Here is a 25,298-nt window from a genome sequence, read left to right on the forward strand (position 1 = left end):
AACTAACCATAAACTTTTACCATAAAACTATATATCAATCTGCTTAGCTCCCCCTGCTTTATAACAGGATGTCTGCAGATTGGACTTCATTTTTAGTGTGATAGGTTCCCTTTAAGAGGAGTACTTCAGTTACTAAGGGAGTCATGGAAACAAGCTTATCACCTTTCTTTTTCATCTCTCGCTGAGGCATATGTACTTAACCCAACTACAATAAATATAAAAAAATAAATAAATAAATGTTATGACCTAACACATCATGCCCGTGTGTAAAGACAGGTTACGTTATGTCCTATTATTTTAAATTATTAACCCTTACTAAAAGGTAGTTTTGATCACAAAGCCTCTAGACTCCCAGAGTTCATAAGAACTGATGCATTAATCAAATAAACCATATCTAGCCAAAAGGAAATAAATGCAGAGAAGGGCCAGGCAGACAATAGTTACATATGATTCACAGGGCAACAGAACACACAAGACATGTCTAGACAGACGTCATCATTTAACTATGTGAGGCCTTAATGGTCTTCAGCCGGATGTAAGAATTGGAGGAGAGACAGAATGCCTTACTACTGAATGCTATGAGTCAGCAGGATGAAAGACATAAAATAAGAGGTCAAACAGTATAGGAAACAGGAGGGAATGCGAGGCCGGCTGCAGGAACTAAATGTCATTTTCACAGACATCACCGCAGACGTGAAGCGGCTGTGCAGGATCATGCCTAACTTTACAGAAAAACCATCTGCACTAGGTAAAAAATGCATTAAGCTTTATAGATATTAGACTTGACAGAAAAATGAACGGCACTATACTGTTCTATAAATGAATTTTAGCTCAACTCCCACCCATCTCTCCCCGTTCATGGCACCAAACTTAGATGATACTGTTTACTTATCCAACTGATCTACTAGCAAACATGACATCTAAGGGTATATTCACACTGCGGAATTCCATGCTGTGAACATTATCATCAGTGTAAATGGGTTTCCGTGAGACCCATTCACACTGCAGAATTTCAGCGGCACCGCTGAAATTGTTCTGCGCAAAGAAAGAACATGTTCATTCTTTGCTCGGAATTCCGAGAGTATAGCCAGTGCCAGCGCAGTGCCCCGCGGTCTTACCACCAAAGTATTTTCAGCGGTCGCCGCCTGGCAGAATCCCCGCTCGCAGAATTCCGCAGTGTGAACATACCCTAACACTACAATTGGTACAGAATGTAGGTTAACAGTTTGTAGAAATACATGGTCTTAGAAACAAGTCTCTGTGAAAGGATATCATTCCAAAACCAGAAGAACCAGGTAACATACATCCAAAACTTGGTTGCCAGATATATCCCAAGGGGAAGAGCACTATGCATTGAGTGATCAAAGAAAGACCTGCAATGATAAATTAATACAAATTTAGAGGTTAAATACATAATCGATACATTGCTTAAAAAATCCCTTCAAACAAACTAAATACAAAAAAAAAAAGACAAAAAAGGTTGAAACATAAGCTAACCTATGGGTATATGTCCCCCACCCCCACAGTCTAATTGTAAGAAATAAGTAATAAAAAAAATTACCAGAAAGCATGTTTAACTGTATCCCTATACACAGAATAGTGTAGTCTACTCTGCTATTCTATACAACAAATACAGAACATATGCCTATACACATAAAATGTATATATAAAAAAAAACAACAACATTGGTGAATAAGCCCCTAAGGAGCTTTCAGACATATAACCTGAATGTGGTTAAGAAACAAAGTGTTAACAGAGCCAAAATGACAGTTCTGATGTGCTGTTCTAGAAAAGGACAACACTGTATTATTTGGAGATGTCGCTAAACTAAACCCACAGCAGTCTTTTTTTTTGTAATAATAGATTAGCATTAAAGGGGTACTCTGCCCCTAGACCTCTTATCCCCTATCCAAAGGATAGGGGATAAGATGTCTGACCGCTGGGGACCCCCTATATCTCGGCTACGGAACCCCAAACATCTGGTGCACGGAGCAAACTTCGCTCCATGCCGGATGACTGGCGATGCGGGGCGGAGGGTCGTGAGAGCCACGCCCCCTCAATGCAAGTCTATGGGAGGGGGCATGAAGTCTGTCATGCCCCCTCCCATAGACTTGCATTGAGGAGGCGTGGCCGTGACATCATGAGCTTCAGGCGCTGCACCCAATGCTCTAAACGAACACCGGGTGCAGCAAGGAGATCACGGGGGTCCTGCCACTGGGGATAGAGGATAAGAAGTCTAGGGACGGAGTACCCCTTTAAAGCTATATATTATATTGTAGCTTAAACACAGATTTTTTTTATTTTTATTTCCTCAAAAGGATGGATATATATATTAGGGATCGACCGACCTCGTTTTTTTAGGGCCGATACCGATGTGGAGGTTAGGGCCGATAGCTGATAATTTATACCGGAATATCGATATAAGTTAACGGCTATTTATCCCCCCTGGCAACACCGCTGCAGATCATTGATTTAAAGCGGGCGCTTTAAATCAATGAACTGCAGCGGCTTTTGTGGTGCCAGAGACCGCCGCCATGGAGCGGTGCGGGGCATTATCAGCAAGGTAATTGCCGATACCGATAATGTCCAAAATCGTGAATATCGGCCGATAATATCAGCCAAACCGATAATCGGTCGATCCCTAATATATATATATCTCACAGAATATATTGTTACAGCTCAATACGGAATAACTTTACTGATTCCATCCACCCGTCCATCTTTTTTCAACCCAAACAAGAAGGAAGGCAAACAAACAATAAATAACCTTAATACAAATATATATGTTATATAAAGTGTAAAAATGCTTTATCATTGTACAAACCTCCCACAAGAAGTTTAGGGATTCTCTCATGTGAACTGGTTGTGTTCATGTGTGGCATGATGTGAACTGTGGCACAGATGGCATTATGTGAACTGACTGCACCGGGCAGCTAAAGAATAAAAACCTTAGCATTTTATGAACACATCTATATTTACACACCCCTGTCTGACCAACCTGCTTACAACATTGACATTCTGGTAAGAGTATGTACAAATTAATTCCAGGCTTGGATAAATCTGACCTAGTTTTCAGTGCCAACACCAGCACAATAGCTTTGTAAGGCCAAGGTCTCAGAAGCAAGGGCACATTGAAATCACCCTCTGCCTCCTACTGTGGATACGTGTTTACTCTCATGGGGCTGGCAAAGCATTTTAGATCTGCGATGATACATGAATGTAAGCAATGGCATGAGTGACAAGAATAACTGCTCACCTCAAACTACATTTTGAGGACGGATGTTTATCTACAAACACAGCTTTTTATGCATTTTTGTTTTCAAAACCTTATGCTTTGTTGCTAAATTTTATGAAAACATCCACAAGTGTAACATGAAACCACAGTGACCAAGAACAAAGGCTCCGATTTTCGATATGTGCATCGCTCTACTAAAATGTCCTTGTGCCATCTGCACATGAAACACAGACATTTACAATTTTCAGGAAAGGCACAAGATCCAATAGAGCTAGGGCAGGATCAGGCAGGCAGGATCCAATAGAGCTAGGGCAGGCAGGATCCAATAGAGCTAGGGCAGGCAGGATCCAATAGAGCTAGGGAAGGCAGGATCCAATAGAGCTAGGGAAGGCAGGATCCAATAGAGCTAGGGCAGGATCAGGCAGGCAGGATCCAATAGAGCTAAGGCAGGCGGGATCCAATAGAGCTAGGGCAGGCGGGATCCAATAGAGCTAGGGCAGGCGGGATCCAATAGAGCTAGGGCAGGCGGGATCCAATAGAGCTAGGGCAGGCGGGATCCAATAGAGCTAGGGCAGGCGGGATCCAATAGAGCTAGGGCAGGCAGGATCCAATAGAGCTAGGGCAGGCAGGATCCAATAGAGCTAGGGAAGGCAGGATCCAATAGAGCTAGGGCAGGATCAGGCAGGCAGGATCCAATAGAGCTAAGGCAGGCGGGATCCAATAGAGCTAGGGCAGGCGGGATCCAATAGAGCTAGGGCAGGCGGGATCCAATAGAGCTAGGGCAGGCGGGATCCAATAGAGCTAGGGCAGGCGGGATCCAATAGAGCTAGGGCAGGCAGGATCCAATAGAGCTAGGGCAGGCAGGATCCAATAGAGCTAGGGCAGGATCAGGCAGGCAGGATCCAATAGAGCTAGGGCAGGCAGGATCCAATAGAGCTAGGGCAGGCAGGATCCAATAGAGCTAGGTATGCCCTGTGAATAAACCTTTATTTTATTTTTTATTTTTATTTCTTTTACACAGATTAAGGGTAGGGTCACATTTGCTGTATTTTGTCGCTGCGTATTTTCCTACCCCTTAAAGTCAATGGGTATCAAAATCAGATGCAGAAAATATGCAGCAAAATACGGCATGTGTGACCCTACCCAAATATATAAATTACTTCTATTTTTTTTTTCTAGTTTTACTATTACCAAGGCTCATGGTAGTAAGAGACACATTATCTGTGTTCCCAGCATACACATTGTCGAGGAGTAAATAGTGTTTTAGATGGTGTGTGTTTGTTTCTCTACATTCCTTCATCTACTGGCCAGCAAACCTCTCTCTACACTATTGTATCTACAGACAATACAAATGGATTGAGCATTCCCCAGTTTCACGCAGCATTATCTGCATCTGACTAACCCTAAATAGAGGGTGTGTTTGGTTTATATAGTATACATATGATAAACACCAGAAGAGGCTGAGATAAAACCAATATCGTCAAGATCTCTAGAAGGATTCTAAGCTTCTTTGTACTTAACAAAAAGATATGAAAACCTCAAATATGTGCTCCATTATGACTGTCATTCTGAGAACTAAGGGAACCTAAGGATAGAGGTTTGTTGGACAACTTCAAAATGTGTAAGCTGAGCATTACGATGTTACATAGTAGCTGCAACTTAAAGGAATTGTACCAAGATTTATAAATATATTCATTACACAGGATAGCGATAAGTGATCAAAAGCAGACAGGTATGAGCCCGACTAAGTCTAGGTTCTTACTGCGTTTTAGCAGTCTGTCAGACCTAGTGACTCAGTTCTGGACAAATGTGCTATACAACGCAGCGGGCGGAGTCCACTGAAAATAGCGCATACACCCCTGACAGCGTCACTAAGGCATCCGCTGCCCTCAGTATACGTCGGCATCCCGTTTTCAGCAGAATGCCAATGAATACCTCTGACAAGCTGCCAAAATGCAATATGAATCTAGCTTCAGATAGCCAAGTACAGAGCTCAGTTTCTTCAGCAGGTCCATGCAGTTAAATTAAGCTGCAGCAGGTCCAACGACAGCTCCATTTGGCCACAAGCATATTACTCTGTTTTCGTAATCAATGGGGATCTAAGAGAATTCTGAGGATGGGTGAGGAGTGTCTTGGAAAAATTTAGGCTACGTTCACATCGGCATTGAAGTTCGGGAGCTTTATCGCAGAGTCTGTTAAAAAGGTAAACAATGGTGCTGGACTATCCATTGCATAACAGACACCAACAGGTCCCACTGACTATGAATGGGGTCGCAGGTTTCTGTCTGTTGTTCTTCAGAAAAAGGAAACAGACCTGCAGTGTTTTTTTCTCCGCTCAACTTCTGTCATTTGAACGGTGTATGTGTGCGAACAGTGCTCCTTGAATGGAGCCTCAATGCAAATGTGAACTAGGTCTTACAACAAAAAATAATAATAATAATTAATTTTACATATAATAACCAAAAAAGTGTAAAATTAGGTTTCATCTTTCACACCTGTAATGGTTACAGGTTTACTTACTTTGATAAGAATTGCACCATTGCCCAAACTCCACCATACATGAGTCCCTTGATTAACCAGGAATCAATATCAAGATCAGCAATGAACCCAACCAACCAGATCACCAGGAATGGTGTTCCTAGCATTACTTTTTGACGGAATTCCTGAAAAAAAAGAAAGAAAACAAAGCTAAATTAAACCAGAATTTATCATTTATTTTGTTCATATTTCTTTTATTAATGTTTATCATAAAGACAGAAAGCAAACAAGAACTTATACACAAAAGGTAAAAGGAAACAAAAACTTATTTTATTAAAGGGGCTGTCCAGTGATTATGTTGGAGGGGTCAGGCTGATCGGACATTTTCTTGTGTTAAGACAGAACCAGGAAGTGGAAAGCCAGTCTGACAGATAAATTACATGCCACATAATACCTTTAAAATAAATTATAGCAATAAACCAGATATACCAGTTTGTGATTGAGGTGACAGCTTGCAGCTAAGATAATATATATTTATGTAAAGGTTTTGCCATTTTGCATAACTCAAAAAAAAAAAAATCAGTCCAAAAGAGACGACAATGCTTACAACATACAAAAGTGCTGCAAAAAATGCAAACAATGTGTGTTCAGACAACAGTGGTTTAGAAAGACCCGGAGAAAAACAGGAGACTATCTTCCATTAAGCATCGGGTGGAAGTTCGAAGGCAACAGGGACTTCTACAAGAAGACTGAAAGCAGCACATTTAGCCAACCAAAAAAAGGGACCATCAGTCCCAGGTATGGTGCCCAAAACACAAACACATACAGTCATAGGCGTAAATGTTGGCACCCCTGAAATTTTTCTAGAAAAGGAAGTATTTCTCACATAAAAGGATTGCAGTAACACATGTTTATTCCCTTTGTGTGTATTCCCACTAAACCAAAAAAGTTAGGAAAAAAAGCAAATAGGACAGAATGTCACACCAAACTACAAAAATTGGCTGGATAAAATTATTGGCACCCTTAACTTAATATTTGGTTGCACACTCTTTGCAAAAAATTACAGAAATCAGTCGCTTCCTATAACCATCAATAAGCTTCTCACACCTCTCAGCCGGAATGTTGGACCACTCTTTCTTTGCAAACTGCTCCAGGTCTCTCTTATTGGAAGGGCACCTTTTCCCAACAGCAATTTTAAGATCTCTCCACAGGTGTTCAATGGGATTTAGATCTGGACTCATTGCTGCCACTTCAGAACTCTCCAGCACTTTATTGCCATCCATTTCTGGGGGCTTTTTGACATATTATAGTTAAAAGGAGTGAACGGTGTTTGACACCACTGAAAATGTTGAGCTAATGTTACAGGCAGTCTGCATGTGTGGATCCTGGGCTGTTTTAGTCATCTAAGGTGGTACTGTGAGTATATCAAGTCCATTCAATGCAAAGTGACAAGAAGAAAGACTCGGAGACTCGCCATGCTGCAGATAAACTTCTCTTTAATCTAAGAGGTACAACCACGTACACATCAAGGCAAGGGAGGGCATGGAGAGAGGCAGGGGGTGCGGGTAGGACTGCAAGGTTTTGTGCCGACTTTGCACTTCTTCAAGCTACTTTCACTTTGGTGCAAGCAGCTTGAAGAAGTGCCAAGTCGGCACGAAACTGCACAGTCCTCCATGCCCTCCCTTGCCTTGATGTGTACGTGGTTGTACCTCTTAGATTAAAGAGAAGTTTATCTGCAGCATGGTGAGTCACAGAGCCTTTCTTCTTTTCACTGTGCTTTTTGACGTATGTTTGGGATCATTGTCCCGTTGGAAGAACCAAGATCCCGGATGCAAACCCAGCTTTCTGACACTGGGCTGTACAGTGCTACCCAAAATCTGTGGGTAATCCTCAGATATCATGATGCCTTGCACACATTAAAAGGCACCCAGCTTATTCCTAATATTCTCCATCCAAGTCTATAATCATATGTGTTCAATATAACACACCATGCAGGTTGTAGACATTTTTAAACCCGGTTTTATTTCTATCGCAGCAGAAGGGTCAGACTCAGAATTGTGTGGTGTGTGTTTTTTCCCCATCATAACACTTTTCTACAAAATGAGTTTTTCTAACGCCCAAAAGTTTTCATCTACTTCAACAACCACTGGCATTAAAATATATAGCCAAGAGTTTTATCACCAATATACACAAAGTCTCTTCTTACTTTGTCTGCCTTTAGCTTTTTCAGGAATGAGGGATTATCATAGCCTTTTGCTTGTCTCGCTTCTTGCAAATGGTTAATCATCCAGACATTTTTCCTCTGTTTTGCTAGATCAAGCGGCGATTCTCCCTGTCAAAACACATGCAAAGTATATAAACATTATTTTACCTATACAAGAAAAGCAAACTATCTTTAGACACAGTAATGTTACATGACTCTAAAGCCTGGAGGTGAAAAACAGAATTTAAGCAGGAAGGCTGTAATTTTGGGGCACCCAGAATGATACTGAATTCGTAAGGGGCCCAAGCTTTATCACTAATAAAATTACAAATAGGGGGCACTAGAGAGCAGGTACCAAGACCAACCAGAAAGACAGCTGCATTGGATTGGAGCAGTGCATATAACTTATTTGTTTCTTTATCTTTACAGCACCCCAAGCAAGGTATATATATAAAAAAAAAATTATATATATATATATATATATATATATATATATATATATATATATATATACACATATTTATAAATATATCTAATAATTTTACCTTAATATTCTGTGCATCAACATTGGCACCAGCGTCAAGAAGCAAACTAATGACTGTAGTATTTCCAGCCAAAACAGCCCAGTGTAATGCAGTGTTCTTGTGGTATTTGTCCCCAAGATTAACAGACACATTAAACGTAAGCAGAAGTCTTGTGGGGTCCACGCTACAAAAGCAAAAACAAAATTACTGAACATACCAAATACTACATATATTAATTATATAGAAGAATACCTTTTCATCTGTTATAATATTCTACCCTCTTGTTTACAATTGTAAAGTCTTAAACTATTCTATTATTATAATAACAATCTTAGCTAAATGATGACTGGATGAAAGGTCAAATTTAGTCTGGTCATAAATTAGCTTAAAAGGTTGTTCAGGAGAGGAGAGAGTGGGGCTGGAGACCAGTCAGACATCTCCACTGAGGGATTTCACTCTGAATAGAATAGTAAAGGCTGCCACACACGAAAAAATATGAGGCAACATTTTAATCAAATAAGTACATTGCAATAATAAAAAATTCATTCAAATGAAAGTTTTTTTTTTAAAGAATACATATACATTAACCCCTGAAGGACAGTGGACATAAATGTACGTCCTAGTGCACTGGCACTTAACGCACTAGGATATACACTAAATCCTGTACATAAAGCAAGCACAGGAGCTGCACTTGTTTCATGTGTGGCATTATCAGGGATTAGAGGGGGGGACTCATCAGACCACGCGTTGCATAATCGCAGGGGTCCAATGAGACATAATGGCCGTCAGAGTTCCCCTTACCTGCCCCCTAGCTGGCCCCAGCGATCTCCTTGGTCTGCCTTCTAGCAGACCAGAGAAGTAGATCACCGATATTACTGATCAGTGCTATGCATATGCATAGCGGTGATCAGTAATAGCAATCTGATGATTGCTATAGATAGTCCCCAAGGGGGACATAAAAGGTAAAAAAAAAAATAATAATAATATGTATTTATGTAAAAAAAAGCCCCTGCCAGACAAATAAAATAAAAAGTGATCAAAAAGTCCCATATATGAAACAGAAGAAGCAATAAAAACTAGAGATCACAACACAAGGGGTTCTAGGGGTCAGAATAGAGCAGTTTTTTTTTGTTTTTTTTAAAGTAGTACAGTAATAGTAAAGCATGTTAACATGGGTATCATTTTACCATATTTGGTTGTGCCATAAATTTTAGAGTAAAATGAAAGGTGTCATTACAAAGTACAATTTGTTGCGCCAAAAAAATAAGCCCTCATATGGCTCTGTGAATGGATAAATAAAAAAAGAGTTATGGCTCTTAAAAGGTGAGGTGGGGCTGTGTTCTTAAGGCCCAATGGGCTGTATCCTCAAGGGGATAAAGGGGTAGTCCCGTGAAAAACTTTTTTTTTTTTTTTTTTATCAACTGGTGCCAGAAAGTTTAACAGATTTGTAAATCACTTCTATTAAAAAATCTTCATCCTTCCAGTACTTTTTAGGGGCTGTATACTAAAGAGAAATCCAAAAAAGAAATGCATTTCCTCTGATGTCCTGACCACAGTGCTCTCTGCTGACCTCTGCTGTCCATTTTAGGAACTGTCCAGAGCAGCATATGTATGCTATGGGGATTTTCTCCTGTCCTGGACAGTTCCTTAAATGGACAGCAGAGGTCAGCAGAGAGCACTGTGGTCAGGACATCACAGGAATGCATTTCTTTTTTGGATTTCTCTTTAGTATACAGCCCCTAAAAAGTACTGGAAGGATTAAGATTTTTTTAATAGAAGTGATTTACAAATCTGTTTAACTTTCTAGCAACAGTTGATTTAAAAAAAAAAAAAAAAAAAGAAAAAAAAAAGGAAGAAGGTTTCCACGGGAGTACCCCTTTAACCACTTAAGGACCTAGGGCGTATGGATACGCCTTGACGTCCTGGTACTTAAGGACTCAGGGCGTATCCATACGCCCGTGGTAATTTCGGTCGCCGCCGCGCGCCGGGAGGGGACCGGGGTGACTGCTGATATCAATCAGCAGGCACCCCGTGCAAATGCCCCCCCCCCCCGTCGTCGATCGGCGCAAATCGCAAGTGAATTCACACTTGCGATTTGCGTCGATTCCGGGTCATACGGGTCTACGGTGACCCGGAACATAAGGGGGATCGCGGTTGTCTAAGACGCCCACGATCCCCCTGTAGGCATAGGAGTGAGGTGGCAGGGGTGCCACCCATCCTATCTCTGCTATTGGTCTGCTATTGATCGTCAGAGGCGACGACCAATAGCAGACTGGGGGCGGGGGGGGGGGGGGGGGGCAGGATTAACTTTTGTTTTCCCTGTCCTGCCCACCCACAAAAACTGCATCTTAGTAAAAAAAAAAAAAAATTCTCATTTACACATGCAACTTTAACGAAAAGTCGTCAAACACTTGTGGGGTGTTAAGGCTCAGTGGACCCCTTGTTACGTTCCTTGAGGGGTGTAGTTTCCAAAATAGTATGTCACGTGGGTATTTTTGGCTGTTCTGGCACCACAGGGGCTTCCTAAATGCGACATGCCCCCAAAAAACCATTTCAGCAAAATTTGCTTTCAAAATGCCAAATGTGACTCCTTCTCTTCTGAGCATTGTAGTTCGCCTGCAAAGCATTTTACGTCCTAACGGAATATTCTCATACTCAGAAGAGATGGGGTTACAAATTTGGGGGGGCATTTTCTCCAATTACGCTTTGTAAAAATTGTAAATTTGGGGGAAAAACTGCACTTTAGTGTGAAATTTTTTTCCCCCCCATTTACACATCCGATTTTAACGAAAAGTTGTCAAACACCTGTGGGGTGTTAAGGCTAACTGGACCCCTTGTTACGTGCCTTGAGGGGTGTAGTTTCCAAAATGGTATGCCATGTGGGGGTTTTCTGCTGTTCTGGCACCATGGGGGCTTCCTAAATGTGACATGCCCCCCAAAAAAACATTTCAGAAACACTCACTCTCCAAAATCCAATTGTTGCTCCTTCCCTTCTGAGCCCTCTACTGCACCCGCCGAACACTTGACATACACATATGAGGTATTTCCTTACTCGAGAGAAATTGGGTTACAAATTTTGGGGGGCTTTTTCTCCTATAACCACTTGTAAAAATTCAAAAACTGGGTCTACAAGAACATGCGAGTGTAAAAAATGAAGATTTTGAATTTTCTCCTTCACTTTGCTGCTATTCCTGTGAAACACCTAAAGGGTTAACACACTTACTGAATGTCATTTTGAAAACTCGAGGGGTGCAGTTTTTTATAATGGGGTAATTTATGGGGTATTTCTAATATGAAGGCCCTTCAAATACACTTCAAAACTGAACTGGTCCCTGAAAAATTCCGATTTTGAAAATTTTGTGAAAAATTGGAAAATTGCTGCTGAACTTTGAAGCCCTCTGGTGTCTTCCAAAAGTAAAAACATGTTAACTTTATGATGCAAACATAAAGTAGACATATTGCATATGTGAATAAATGTATCATTTATTTGGAATATCCATTTTCTTTATAAGCAGAGAGCTTCAAAGTTAAAAAAAATTTCAATTTTTTTCATCAAATTTTGGAATTTTTCACCAAGAAATGATACAAGTACCGACAAAATTTTAACACTAACATAAAGAAGAATATGTCACGAAAAAACAATCTCGGAATCAGAATGAAAGGTAAAAGCATCACAGAGTTATTAATGCTTGAAGTGACAGTGGTCAGATGTGCAAAAAATGGCCGGGTCCTTAAGGTATATTTGGGCTGGGTCCTTAAGGGGTTAAAGGGGTTATCCAGGAAAAAAAAAAATTATATCTCAACTGGCTGCAGAAAGTTAAAGAGATTTGTAAATTACTTCTATGAAAAAATCTTAATCCTTTCAGTACTTAAGAGCTGCTGAGGTTGAGCAGTTCTTTTCTCTCTAAGTGCTCTCTGATGACACCTGTCTCAGGAACTGTCCAGGGTAGAAGCAAATCCCCATAGCAAACCTCTTCTACTCTGTGCAGTTCCCGAGACAAGCAGAGATGTCAGCAGAGAGCACTGTTGCCAGACAGAAAAGAACAACTCAACTTCAGCAGCTGATAATTATTGGAAGGATTAAGATTTTTTAATAGAAATAATTTACAAATCTGTTTAACTTTCTGGAGCCAGTTTTTTCCTGGAATACCCCTATAAGTGATGGATTGTGTTAAATTATTAGCTTTGCTTTAGGGTTTATCCCAAGTTCAAAAGTTACTCCCATCTACAGGATAAGGTCAGACTGCTGAGATCTCCCCACGGATCCTGAGAACAGAGGTCACTGCCCCCCTTTAAATTATAAATATATGCTAAAGCATGAGTGTATTTACCTATGTGTCCTATAAGCTGCCCACATTAATGGAGTCATGCCATTCTGATCCATCATATCTACATCCTGAAAAAAACAGCAGTAATATATCAGAGCAAATACAAAATAATCCTGTATTTGAAGTTGCATGTAAAATTTATAATATAAATACATTCTCTAATATATATATATATATATATATATATATATATATATATATATATATATATATATATATATAGCGCCTTTCTTTAGCTCTCCATGGGCTGCAGAGAGGCGAGATGCATCCGTTGTTAGATAAGTTAAGGATAATGTAACCAAAGAGAGATTCTTTTTGTTATTGCTAAAACATAATGATAGTCATGTTAAAGAGATGCATTTGTATCTTGTACATTCTTTCTAGAAAGGACGCGTGCACCCTCTGTTGGTTTATACATGTAACAGAAATTATTTTGGACAAGAGAGATAAAAAAGGTAAAAAACATTTTGATACATTAAATGTAATGTTTTTGAAAGTACTATTCAAACCAAGTCCATAAAGTGCTAATATTAGTCTTCAGTACCCCCTCACAGTACAGCAAAGGGAATTCTAGTCCAGAATTTGTAGCCATTTCCAGCCTGTACAACTCCCAATATCTGTTTTGTTCATATTAAAACTTGAATTTTTAATACATTATTCTTATTTAACTTACAGAACAAAGTATAAATGTGGTCACAAGCAGAATGTTTTGTCTGCATACAAAACATAAGCAGGGTGTTCTAAGTTGCCCAAACAACAATATTCCATTTAGCATATACCGTATATACTCGAGTATAAGCAGAGTTTTTCAGCACGATTTTTCGTGCTTAAAACGCCCCCCCTCGGCTTATACTCGAGTGAACTCTGCCTGTCAATCCCTTCATCAGTGGTCTTCAACCTGCAGACCTCCAGATGTTGCAAAACTACAACTCCCAGCAAGCCCGGACAGCCATCAGCTGTCCGGGCATGCTGGGTGTTGTAGTTTTGAAACCTCTGGGGGTCCACGGGTTGAACACAACTGCGGCCTTCGTCATCATCCAGCCCCCCCCCACCCGTTTTGTTTTGTACTCACCTCCCCTAGGCGGGACGTTAGGGTGAGCTGCAGTGACCGTCCGGTGGGGATAGTTAGTCGTCGCGGGCTGTCCATTTTCACCGGCCCCGGAGTAGTGACGTTGCCTTGACAACGACGCACAGGTACCTTCACGCGCATGTCCCTGTGCGTCGTCGTCAAGGCAACGTCACTACTCCGGGTCGGGGCCGAAGCGCGGAGAAGAGCCCCCCCCGGTGAAAATGGACCGCCAACAATGACTAACCATGCCCACCGGACGGTCCCTGCAGCTCACCCTAACGTCCCGCCGAGGGGAGGCGAGTACAAAACAAAAAGGTGGGGGGGGGGGCTGGATGATGACGAAGGCCGTAGTGGTCTTCAACCTGCAGACCTCCAGATGTTTCAAAACTACAACACCCAGCCTGTCCGGGCAGCCGATGGCTGTCCGGGCATGCTGGGAGTTGTAGTTTTTAAACCTCTGGAGGTTCGCAGGTTGAAGACCACTCATGAAGGGATTGACAGAGGGTGATGATGAAGGGGGGGGGATGATGACGGGGTCTGGATGATGACTAAGGCCGCAGTGGTCTTCAACCTGCGGACCTCCAGATGTTTCAAAACTACAGCTCCAAGCATGCCCGGACAGCCGATGGCTGTCTGGGCATGCTGGGAGTTATAGTTTTGCAACATCTGGAGGTCAGCAGGATGAAGACCACTGATGAAGGGATTGACAGGCGGTGATAATAATGAAGGGGGGGGATGATGACGGGGGTCTGGATGATGACAAGGGGGGGGGGGATGATGTATTTCAAACCCTAGGCTTATAGTAGAGTCAATAACTTTTCCTGGGTTTTGGGGGTAAAATTAGGGGCCTCGGCTTATATTCGGGTCGGCTTATACTTGAGTATATACGGCAGATTTTTTAATAGGAACTCCCCAAATTGTATTCCCAAAAATAAAGTATCATAAGATATATGTAAACAAATGGTACATACCTGTCCCTTTGCTATAAGATAGGCCACAATTGAGGTATGCCCAAACTGGGCAGCTAAGTGAATACAGCTGCAGCCTTCTCCATCTATAAGTGAGGGGTCGGCACCATATTTCATCAATTGGACAACCATGGAGAGATGACCCTGTCTGAAAGACAACAAGGATGTATTAGGAGGTCCTTAAAAAAATATATCACGATTACAGCAGGTGTCAGCATGATCAGGGCCCATAGGTTGTATGGCCAGAGAGCCCAGGGTCCAACAAAAAAACTCCAGGACTGTCTGGTATATTTAATGTTGTCAGGATATACTACTAGCACACATGCTAATGTAACGTCACATAGATATAGAATCCATAAAAAAAAAATATTTACAATAATTAAGGCTTATTAAATAAAAGCTTAATTATATACACATTTCATGTTAAGACTGTAACAATCAGTAAAATAAATGTGTAGCAATACTTCAGAATGATCAGTGTCCAACATGTCCAAAAATACTAAAAACTTTAGATTTTCTTCATACACGCCCCCCTCCCCCCCAGTGCTTAGGGTTGCCCAAAATGATTGGGTATTTTAAGTGTTTTTAAATTGCTCGTCCTTGTATTTCTTGTTATTACTTCTGTGCAATAAAGTTATTTTCTACAGATAATTTATCATTATTGGCAATGTTCTTTTTTCTCCTGTGGTGTTACAGGTTTGTTCCAACACCCCTAGTAGCACCCCGGTATATCTAAATGGTATTTAAAGCTGAGCCCCCTTATATTTTTGTGTGTGCGGTGCTAATTTGATTCATCGTTCTGCTCCAATGACGGAGCAGGTCAAAAGAAAATATAGCATTCAGCTTTGGCATTACCTGTAAAACAATAGCATATGCAGCCTCCCTGACCTGTAATCTTACCTTGTAGCCCAATGCAGAGGAGTGGAGTTTAAATCACCTCCCAGTTGGTCCACAATAGCACCTTTAGATATGTAGAACCTGCAAATTGAGAAATATTTGTTTACTTAATGTCATGCTTTTTAAAAATCTAATCCCATTAACAGTAATCCCCATAAAGACAACCCCTTTCCATGTATCCTAGAAGGACATATGGACGGGAAGCCTATCATTAAAGGGGTACTCCAGTTTAGGAAAATGTATCCCCTATCCAAAGTATAGGAGAAAAGTGCCTGATCGTGGGGGGTCCGACCACTGGTACCCCCTGTGATCTTCTGCACAACACTCCAGCTCTCCTTGTGCACGGAGCGGGGGTCGGCACATGATTTTCATACATCTCTATGGGAGAGCCAAAGCCATGTACTCATGTATCTCCGGCTCTCGCACTGAGATGCATGGAGGCAGCGGGTTTACTAGGGGTCAACACCTCTCTGTGTATGGAGCGGTGGGCGCTGGGCAGGAGAACAAACACTTATACCCTATCCTGTGGATAGAGGATAAGTAGTTTAGTACTGGAGTTTATACCCTATCCTGTGGATAGAGGATAAATGGTTTAGTACTGGAGTTCTGCTTTAAGTATGAAGCACCTCAACTAAGCGGCTGATTAAAACGGTGTAATGCACTGCAGATAATAATAATAAATATTATTATTAATTATTATTATTATTGTTTTACCAGACACAACTCATTTTGTAGGAGCTGTGCCTAGCATTGCAGTCCAGCCCCATTCACTTGATTGAGCTACAGTACCGCACGCAGTCACTCCAAAATGCAGCGCAGTTTCTGGTAAACATCCCAGCAGCTCTCACCAGTGGATTGTGTTCCCTTTAATCAGCCAATCACTGGGGTGCCAGACCCATCTCATATAGATGGCCTTTCCTAATAATAGACCAATAATATTACAATTGAATACAGAATGGAGGAATATATTTGCTTGATTGTGAAGGGTGCAGACAGTAGTCTTCCCCTGTTTCTGGCAACTTTCCTTGCTGAAAACTCATGTGACAAGGATGCCACCGTTCTGATGTTATACTCACTTCACTAGATCTATCCTATTGTTAATGGCAGCCCAATGAAGCAGAGTAACATTCTCTTTGTCAGGCTGTCGCACATCATAGCCTGCTTCCACCAGCTCTCTGCAGCGCTCGTAGATTCCATACCTGAAGAGGAAATAAAAGGGGGAAGAAATTAGATGACAGAAACACATAGTGCATAACATTTAAAGTACAAGATGAAGCATTATCTTTGCTAATGCAAGGTACTCATTGTAATGGGGTTTATAAGAAAATGGCATTTAAAGTATACCTGTCATCAACAAAAACTTTTTATATAATGTAGATAATACCATTATATGTATATCTGTAATATACATTGATTAAAAAATGTGTATATTTTCGTCCCTGCAGCTATTGCCTGTGTGTCTCTATGAGGAGTCCAAATACAGGAAGTGTAGGTGGACAAACAGGGCTCTGTGCACCACGAAAAAGCAGGACAGTGTGCACTGTGGCTCTATGACATGCTCCTCGCTAATACATCAGGATAATTGACAAGCCAGGAGCCTGCATAGAGCCCTGCTTGTCCTGCCATCACTTCCTATGTTTGGACTCCTCATAGAGACACACAGACAATAGCTGCAGGGACAACATTTTTTCACCCAAAAATATACACAATTTTTAACCAAATTTATATCATAAATATACATATAATGGTATTATGTACATTATATAAAACGTTTTTGTTGACGACAGGTACACTTTAAGGGATGTCCCACCTTTGCCATCTACACATCTATATACACTTTTTTCCCCCATAATATTTATAACAAAAAAAAAAAAAAAAAAAAAAAAATCTAAAATGTTATGCTGTCCATCTATCCTGATCATGGAGGACTTGAAGAGGTTATCCAGAAATAGAAAAAAACTGCTACTTTCTTTGAAAAAACGCTCCCTGTCTGTCTCCAGGTTGGGTGTGGTTCTGCAGCTCCGTTCCATTGAAGTTAATGAAGCCAAGTTATAAAACCACACCCAACCTGTAGACAGACACGGAGCTGTTTTTGAAAATAAATAAAATAGCTGTGTTTTTCTATTCCTTGATAACCCCTCTAAGGCTTACAGCAGAAAAAAAACCACAGCTGCAATACAAGATAATATTTATTTACATAGAGGGTTAATGTACAAACAAGGCCCCTCTTTCCTCCCAAAATTTTAACCAAGCAAGTATCATGTATCACTATAGAGCAGCTCCCATCAGTGCAATATACTCCATGTGGTTAGTGAATAAGTTACAAGAGTAAAAAGCAAGAGACAAGTCATGGTTACCATTACTTATCCTTTAGAGTAAAGTCTGTGATATGGTTCATCATAATCTTTAGTAATATTTTATTAGCAGAACACCCCTACAAATGATATCATGATGAGACTTATACAGTCTTAATTGTTTAAAGAGTACCTGTCATGATCTTGATGAATTTTTTCCCAGTTCACTTCTCCCATCATGATAAACCACCCCCTGCCTTCATTTTTATAATTTTTTCATTTTCTACCTTGATATTGTTCTGTATTTTCTGCTCAGTCTCAGTGAGCTCCACAGACGGGGAAGGGACGTTCTCCCCAGCAGGGTTTTATATGATGTCATGCCTGCTGGGGAGAACTTCCTCCCTCACTCTGCTACACAGAGCCCAGGGCAATTCAGTGTGAGATGTGACTGGCTGAGGCCGCATCCCCCCCAGCTATCTGAGCACTACTGTACACTCTATACACTGTGCTGAGCTGAAGTCCTGCCTGCATTTCCTGACTTTTTTTCTATACCAGGATGCTGCAGGAGACAATCTGCAAGCAGGACTAGAAGGACCGCCCATGGTGGCCAAACTTTTAGGGGTCAATTTAACACATAATGTTACAAAGTTTTATTAAGAAGTATATTAAAAAGTAATTCAAATAGGCTAATCTATAACATATCAGTTTTTTTTAACTGATAACAGGCACTATTTAATATATTCATACACAGCGAGCCATGATCTCACTAGTCATCAGTCTTGGAGAGTTAACATTAATATAGATATTATTATATAGACAGATGATAGTTATATGTAATATATAATCTTATATTTATCATGTTTCAATGTCTTTAGCTATGTGCCATAGTTGTTCGCCTACATACCCAGAAATGTGTTGCAGTCGGTTTTGTAGTCCGGTCCAAAGTACTGAGGTCTTTTATCCACATAACACCCTCAGCGCTAATCCAATTCATACATTATATATGGATCCCTGCACAATAGTAGCAGAAAGTCATGGCCTTCCAGCAGCATATTCTCATGCTACCAAAAGCTGCCTATCCTGACGGGCAGACAGGTGCTTTGTATTTACAGCTGATGCGTAAAAAGGCCAACAGAATACAGGATGGCATTATTTAATACCTTAGCCCATGGACATGGCCACATGTAGGCAAACAAATAAGGGGCCATGGAAAAGTAGCATTGTTATATTCTTAGATGGGGATATTACCCATTATTATTATTCTCGTTATCTGATGGTCTGTTAGTTTAGCTATTAAAATGCAATGTAAGGCAGCTGTGAGACAATGCCTCTAGAATACCAACCCTGACAGCTTCATTCCTATTGTCTATTTAAGGACTAAAACACATCTATAGCAGTGCTCTTAAAACTTTTGATTTCTGTCACTCTTTGGTAACTAATAATTTTGTATGATGAGCCATTCTATCCAACTAAAAAACAGACCACTGACAGAAGTATTATAAGTCATTGGGATAGGTCAGGCTGAGTCATTGACACTATATAAATGGAAGCCATGATTAGGTCAATGTAAGCAGCACCTATGTTCATAGTTAAAACCCTGAAACGTAAGCACACTATGCAGACATACTTACTGTGTGGCTTTGACAATATCCCATGTACTATAGTCGTCCATGTGGCTTTTACGTCCCATGGATTCCGTGCTGTAACCATGATTGTAGTGACCCTGAGTCTTGATTTCCTGGAAGAGACAGCAACTGTTCAGAAAACGTATTGTCTGAAGAGGACAAACAAATACACAAATCGCCATCCATTCAAAAATACAGAAGGAAAGGTACTTTATAAGGGAAACTGAAATCAGATTAAAAAGAGGACAGCTCAGAGGTGATCGGATGCTATGGGTAACATTTTCACCTTTGAAGACCTAAGGATTAGGGTACAGTATATCCATATGCACTGTTAATGATGTGGATTTTCTGTGTATATTTGCAGTACCCCAGCCGAGCAGATAACATCTAAAACAAAAATTATATCCATGTGGCGTTCCTGTTTCCATGCAAATCCACAACAAAATCTGTATGTGTAACATGGATTCTGCCACAAGTTCATGTCGAAAACCAGACAGACAATTTGCAGCAGATTTTTTAATCACATGTAAAAGGTATCCCCAACAAAGATCCACAAAGTCTTCTATAAACTAATAATGGTGCGTAATGCAGAGACTCTGCTCAACTTACTCCACTTCTGGAATAAGACCTAGGTTCCGGCTGCTCTACAGATAGGTTTAAAAAAAATATATATATATTTAAATAAGACTATCACTCCTAGATATATTACTTAAACTGAAAAGCCACGGGGGGGGGGGGGGGGGGGTCTTTGATGAAACATAGAACATGTCAGCAGATAAGAACCATTTGGCCCATCTAGTCTGCCCAATATTCTGAATACTATCAATAGTCCCTGGCCCTATCTTATATGAATGATAGCTTTATGCTTATCCCATGCATGCTTAAATAGTACCTGTCTTTAGCAAAAACTTTTTATATAATGTAGATAATACTATTATATGTATAGTTATAGTGTACATTGGTAAAAAAGAAAAAAAAAATGTATCTTTTTGGTAAAAAACTGCTGTCCCTGCAGCTACTGCCTGTGTGTCTATGAGGAGTCCAAATACAGGAAGTGATGGCAGGACAAGCAGGGCTCTGTGCAGGCTCCTGGCTTGTCAATCATCCTGATGTAGGAGCTGGGAGTGTGTCACAGAGCCTCACTGCACAGAGCCCTTCTTGCCCACCCTAACTTCCTATAATAGCTGCAGGGACAAAAACTAGTGATAGACCGATTATCGGTTTGGCCGATATTCACGATTTTCTAAGTTATCGGTATTGGCAATTAACTTGCCGATAATGCCGGTGCTTTAAATCAACAAACTGCAGCCGCCCGCTTCTCTCCCCCTGCCTGTCCTCCGGTCCTGAGTCCAACCACTGCCGCTGCCCGATTGCCACCCCCTGCCTATCCTCTGGCCAGAGACCGCCGCCGCCCCATTGCCTCCCCCATCCCCGATTTTATAAATTACCTGTTCCCGGGGTCCACGCTACTTCTGGCTCCTGTGGCGTCCTGCGCTGTTGCTGTGCGCTGCACAATGACGAGTGACGTCCTCAACGCGACGTCACCGTCAGTGGCCCGGCGTACAGTGACAGCTCAGGACGCCGCCGGAGCCAGAAGTAGCACAGACCCCAGGAACAAGTAATTATAAAATCGGGAAAGGGGGAGGCAATCGGGCAGCGGCAGTGGTTGGACTCAGGACCCCAGGACAGGCAGGAGGAGAGAAGCGGGTGGCGGCGGTCTCTGGCCCCGCAAAAGTCGCTGCAGTTCATTGATTTAAAGCGCCCGCTCTAAATCATTGATCTGCAGCGGCTTCTGCGGGGCCAGAAACAGTTTATCAGGGTATGCCCGCACACATACACACCCTCATTTTACCAAGGATATTTGGGGGGGGGGGGGATTAAAATGCACGGAATATCGGTATAAGTAATCAGCTATCGGCCTGAAAGTTCACAGGTTATTGGTATTGGCTCTAAAAAAAAAAATCAATATCGGTCGATCCCTAACAAAAACATACACTTTTTTAACCAATGTATATTATAAGTATACATATAATGTTATTTTCTTCATTATATTCAATGTTTTTGCTAATGACGGGTACAATTTAAACTCCTTCACTGTAATAGAATTGTACATTGGTGCAACACTACCTACTTCTGCTGTTCTAAAACGTGAGTAAGGTTGTGTTCATACACTACAGTTGAATTCCCTTTTTTGCCTAAAATATAAAACAGGCTTAGGCTGGGATCACACTACGGTTTGTATTTACGGTTCCCGTATATGGCTGGGAGGAGGGGTGGGTGGGGCTTAATCGCGGCACCCGCACTCAGCCGTGTTCGGGAACCGTAGTTAATGTATGTCTATGAGCCGACCGGAGTGAACCGCAGCCTCCGGTCGGCTGCTTTTTCGGCCGTATGCGGTTTCCCGACCGCAGGCAAAAATGTGGTCGACCACAAGCCCGTTTTATATTTTAGGCAAAAAAGGGAATTCAACTGTAGTGTATGAACACAACCGTACTCACGTTTTAGAACAGCAGAAGTAGGTAGTGTTGCACCAATATACAATTCTATTACAGTGAAGGAGTTTAAATTGTACCCGTCATTAGCAAAAACATTTAATATAATGAAGAAAATTTCAGGCCGATAGCTGATTGGTCGACCACATTTTTGCCTGCGGTCGGGAAACCGCATACTGCCGAAAAAGCAGCCGACCGGAGGCTGCGGTTCACTCCGGTCGGCTCATAGACATACATTAACTACGGTTCCCGAATACGGCTGAGTGCGGGCGCCGCAATTAAGCCCCGCCCACCCCTCCTCCCAGCCGTATACGGGACCCGTAAATACAAATCGTAGTGTGAACCCAGCCTTACTATGATAACACAAATATTAGCATAGTATGTGTATTTCCTGAAGCAATTACCATCCTGTTAGGTAACTGCCTCAGAAAATACAGTCTATTCTAATAATTGCTTCAGTTTTGCAAGGCTGATTATACTTTGACAATTAAAAAATGCTGCTCAACTGCAGCGTGTGAACATAGCCTAACAAATATACATGAATGTATTTAGTCAGCCACCAATTGTGCAAGTTCTCCCGCCTAAAAAGATGAGAGAGGCCTTTAATTTTCATCATAAGTATACATCAACTATGAGAGACATGAGGGAAAAAAAATCCATAAAATCCCATTGTCTGATGTTTAAAGAATTTATTTGCAAATTATGATCGGAAATAAGTATTTGGTCAATAACAAAATTATGTATAATAAAAGTTATGTCAATACTTTGTTATATACTCTTTGATGGCAATGACAGAGGTCAAATGTTTTCTGTAAGTCTTCACAAGGTTTTCACACTGTTGCTGGTATTTTGGCCCATTCCTCCATGCAGATCTCCTCTAGGAGGTGATGTTTTGGGGCTGTCGCTGGGCAACAAGGACTTTCAACTCCCTCCAAAAGGTTTTCTATGGAGTTGAGATCTGGAGACTGGCTAGGCCACTCCAGGACCTTGAAATGCTTGTTACGAAGCTACTCCTTCATTGCCCGGGTGGTGTGTTTGGGATCATTGTCATGTTGAAAGACCCAGCCACATTTCATCTTCAATGCCCTTGCTGATGGAAGGATGTTTTTACTCAAAATCTCATGATACATGGCCCCATTCATTCTTTATTTTACATGGATCAGTCATCCTGGTCCCTTGGCAGATAAACAGCCCAAAAGCATGATGTTTTCACCCCCCATGCTTCACAGTAGGTATGGTGTTCTTTGGATGCAACTCAGCATTCTTTCTCCTCCAAACACGACGACGAGTTGAGTTTTTACCAAAAAGTTCTACTTTGGTTTCATCTGACCATATTACACATTCTCCCAATACTCTTGATCATCCTAATGCTCTCTAGCAAACTTCACACGGGCCCGGTCATGTACTGGTTCTGGGATTTTTGCTCACCGTTCTTGTGATCATTTTGACACCACAGGGTGAGTTCTTGCGTGGAGCCCCAGATCAAGGGAGATTATCAGTGGTCTTTTATGTCTTCCACTTTCTAATAATTGCTCCCAAAGTTGATTTCTTCACACCAAGCTGCTTGCCTATCGCAGATGCAGTCTTCCCAGTCTGGGGCAGGTCTACAATTTTGTTTCTGGTGTCGATAGCTCTTTGGTCTTGGCCATAGTGGAGTCTAGAATGTGACTGAGGTTGTGGACAGGTGTATTTTATACTGATAAGTTCAAACAGGTGCCATTAATACAGGTAACGAGTGGTGGACAGAGGAGACTCTTTAAGAAGAAGTTACAGGTCTGTGAGAGCCAGAAATCTTGCTTGTTTGTAGGTGACCAAATACTTATTTTCCACCCTAATTTGCAAATTGATTCTTAAAAAATCAGACAATGATTTTATGGATTTTTTTTCTCATTATGTCTCTCAAAGTTGAGGTATACCTATGATGAAAATTACAGGCCTCTCATCTTTTTAAGTGGGTGAACCTGGTGGCTGACTAAATTCTTTTTTGCTCCACTGTGCATAGAAATCTGTACACATGTCCCCTGTCACTTCATAAGTTTTTGCACAGCAACATTTCTGAGTGGAATTCCACTGGAAATTGTGCCAAAATTTAAAGAACATTAATGGCCCTGAGGTATCAAAATGTGTGAGAAAAACTGGAGAGATTTGGCCCATAACCAATCACAGCTCAGATAACAAGCTCTGATAAAGTGAAAGTTGAGCTGTGATTGGTTGCTGTAGACACATTCGCTCCAGTTTTTATCACATTTATAGATAAATCAGGGCCACATTATGATCAATGGAATTCTTACCCATTCACACAGTGGAATTTTCGAAGAGGAAATTTGGTATTCCATAAAGTGAACATAGCCTAAGGCTGCACTCCCTGGAGATTCTGTTAGTATATGGACACCATTCTGTCTTTTACCTCCCATTCGTAGTAGCTGCTATAAAGCACACACACAATGATGTACTGTCTTTGCTATACGGAAGCCCTAAGTTTTAAGGGAAAACATTTATTTTTATACGAGCTTTGTCTCATTCAATGGAACAAAAACGGAAATACAATACATGCACAGACACTGCTACATGTACAACCTTTTGCAATAAACATTAAATGTAAACACGAGGAGGGTGAAGTGCTCAACAAGAGTCAATGTATTAAAAATGGCCTAACCTAAAGGTCACAAAGTACATTAGAAAAAAGGCAGATAAACGGCCAATGAAGTATTGTTTATAGGGGCTCCCAACTTTTTCCCCCCCGACATATGATGCCATGTGAGAAAAGAATTGAGCATGTAAAATTTTAACTGCCCAATCTTTTTTTTCTTTGGTAGATAAGCCATGGCAGAAATACTGATGCTCCTACTTTGTATATGTAAATTGTTAAATTTTTTAAGTTCTATGTATATTCTCCTCAGGTAGCGGACATCATGTATTACTTGCAATTCACACCCTCCTATGTTGCGGCTTTGGTTTTATAGCACGGACCGGCATTCAGCATTCCCCCCCCCCGAGCGCTGGCAGCTGCCGGACTGGTTGGCGTCCCATCATTTGCCTAGCACAGAGCATCACGTGTTCAGCACATCCGTGACGCCGGCATAGCCCTACGTATGAGGATTTCCCTCAGCCATGGGGCGGGCTGAGCGATCACGTGTCGGATCATGTGGCGCAAGGGGCTCGGCGCTTTTGGTGACGTAATTTCC

The 25,298-nt window shown here is 41.3% G+C and overlaps 1 protein-coding gene across 1 annotated transcript in view; it reads right to left on the reverse strand.

Annotated features, from left to right (window-relative positions):
* The window catches only part of ZDHHC17 (zinc finger DHHC-type palmitoyltransferase 17), a 59,479-nt gene that overhangs the window by 19,464 nt on the left and 14,717 nt on the right, over window positions 1-25,298 (reverse strand). Inside the window, exons 2-10 of the mRNA XM_056574067.1 lie at window positions 19,628-19,734; window positions 16,779-16,901; window positions 15,706-15,783; window positions 14,809-14,953; window positions 12,772-12,836; window positions 8,462-8,624; window positions 7,920-8,045; window positions 5,756-5,898; window positions 1,271-1,373 (exon numbers count right to left, since the gene is read on the reverse strand). Coding sequence (XP_056430042.1) covers window positions 1,271-1,373; window positions 5,756-5,898; window positions 7,920-8,045; window positions 8,462-8,624; window positions 12,772-12,836; window positions 14,809-14,953; window positions 15,706-15,783; window positions 16,779-16,901; window positions 19,628-19,734 — 1,053 coding nt within the window. The remainder of the gene's footprint in view (window positions 1-1,270; window positions 1,374-5,755; window positions 5,899-7,919; window positions 8,046-8,461; window positions 8,625-12,771; window positions 12,837-14,808; window positions 14,954-15,705; window positions 15,784-16,778; window positions 16,902-19,627; window positions 19,735-25,298) is intronic.

The sequence above is a fragment of the Hyla sarda genome, chromosome 4, assembly GCF_029499605.1.
Source record: "Hyla sarda isolate aHylSar1 chromosome 4, aHylSar1.hap1, whole genome shotgun sequence".
Taxonomy (NCBI): domain Eukaryota; kingdom Metazoa; phylum Chordata; class Amphibia; order Anura; family Hylidae; genus Hyla; species Hyla sarda.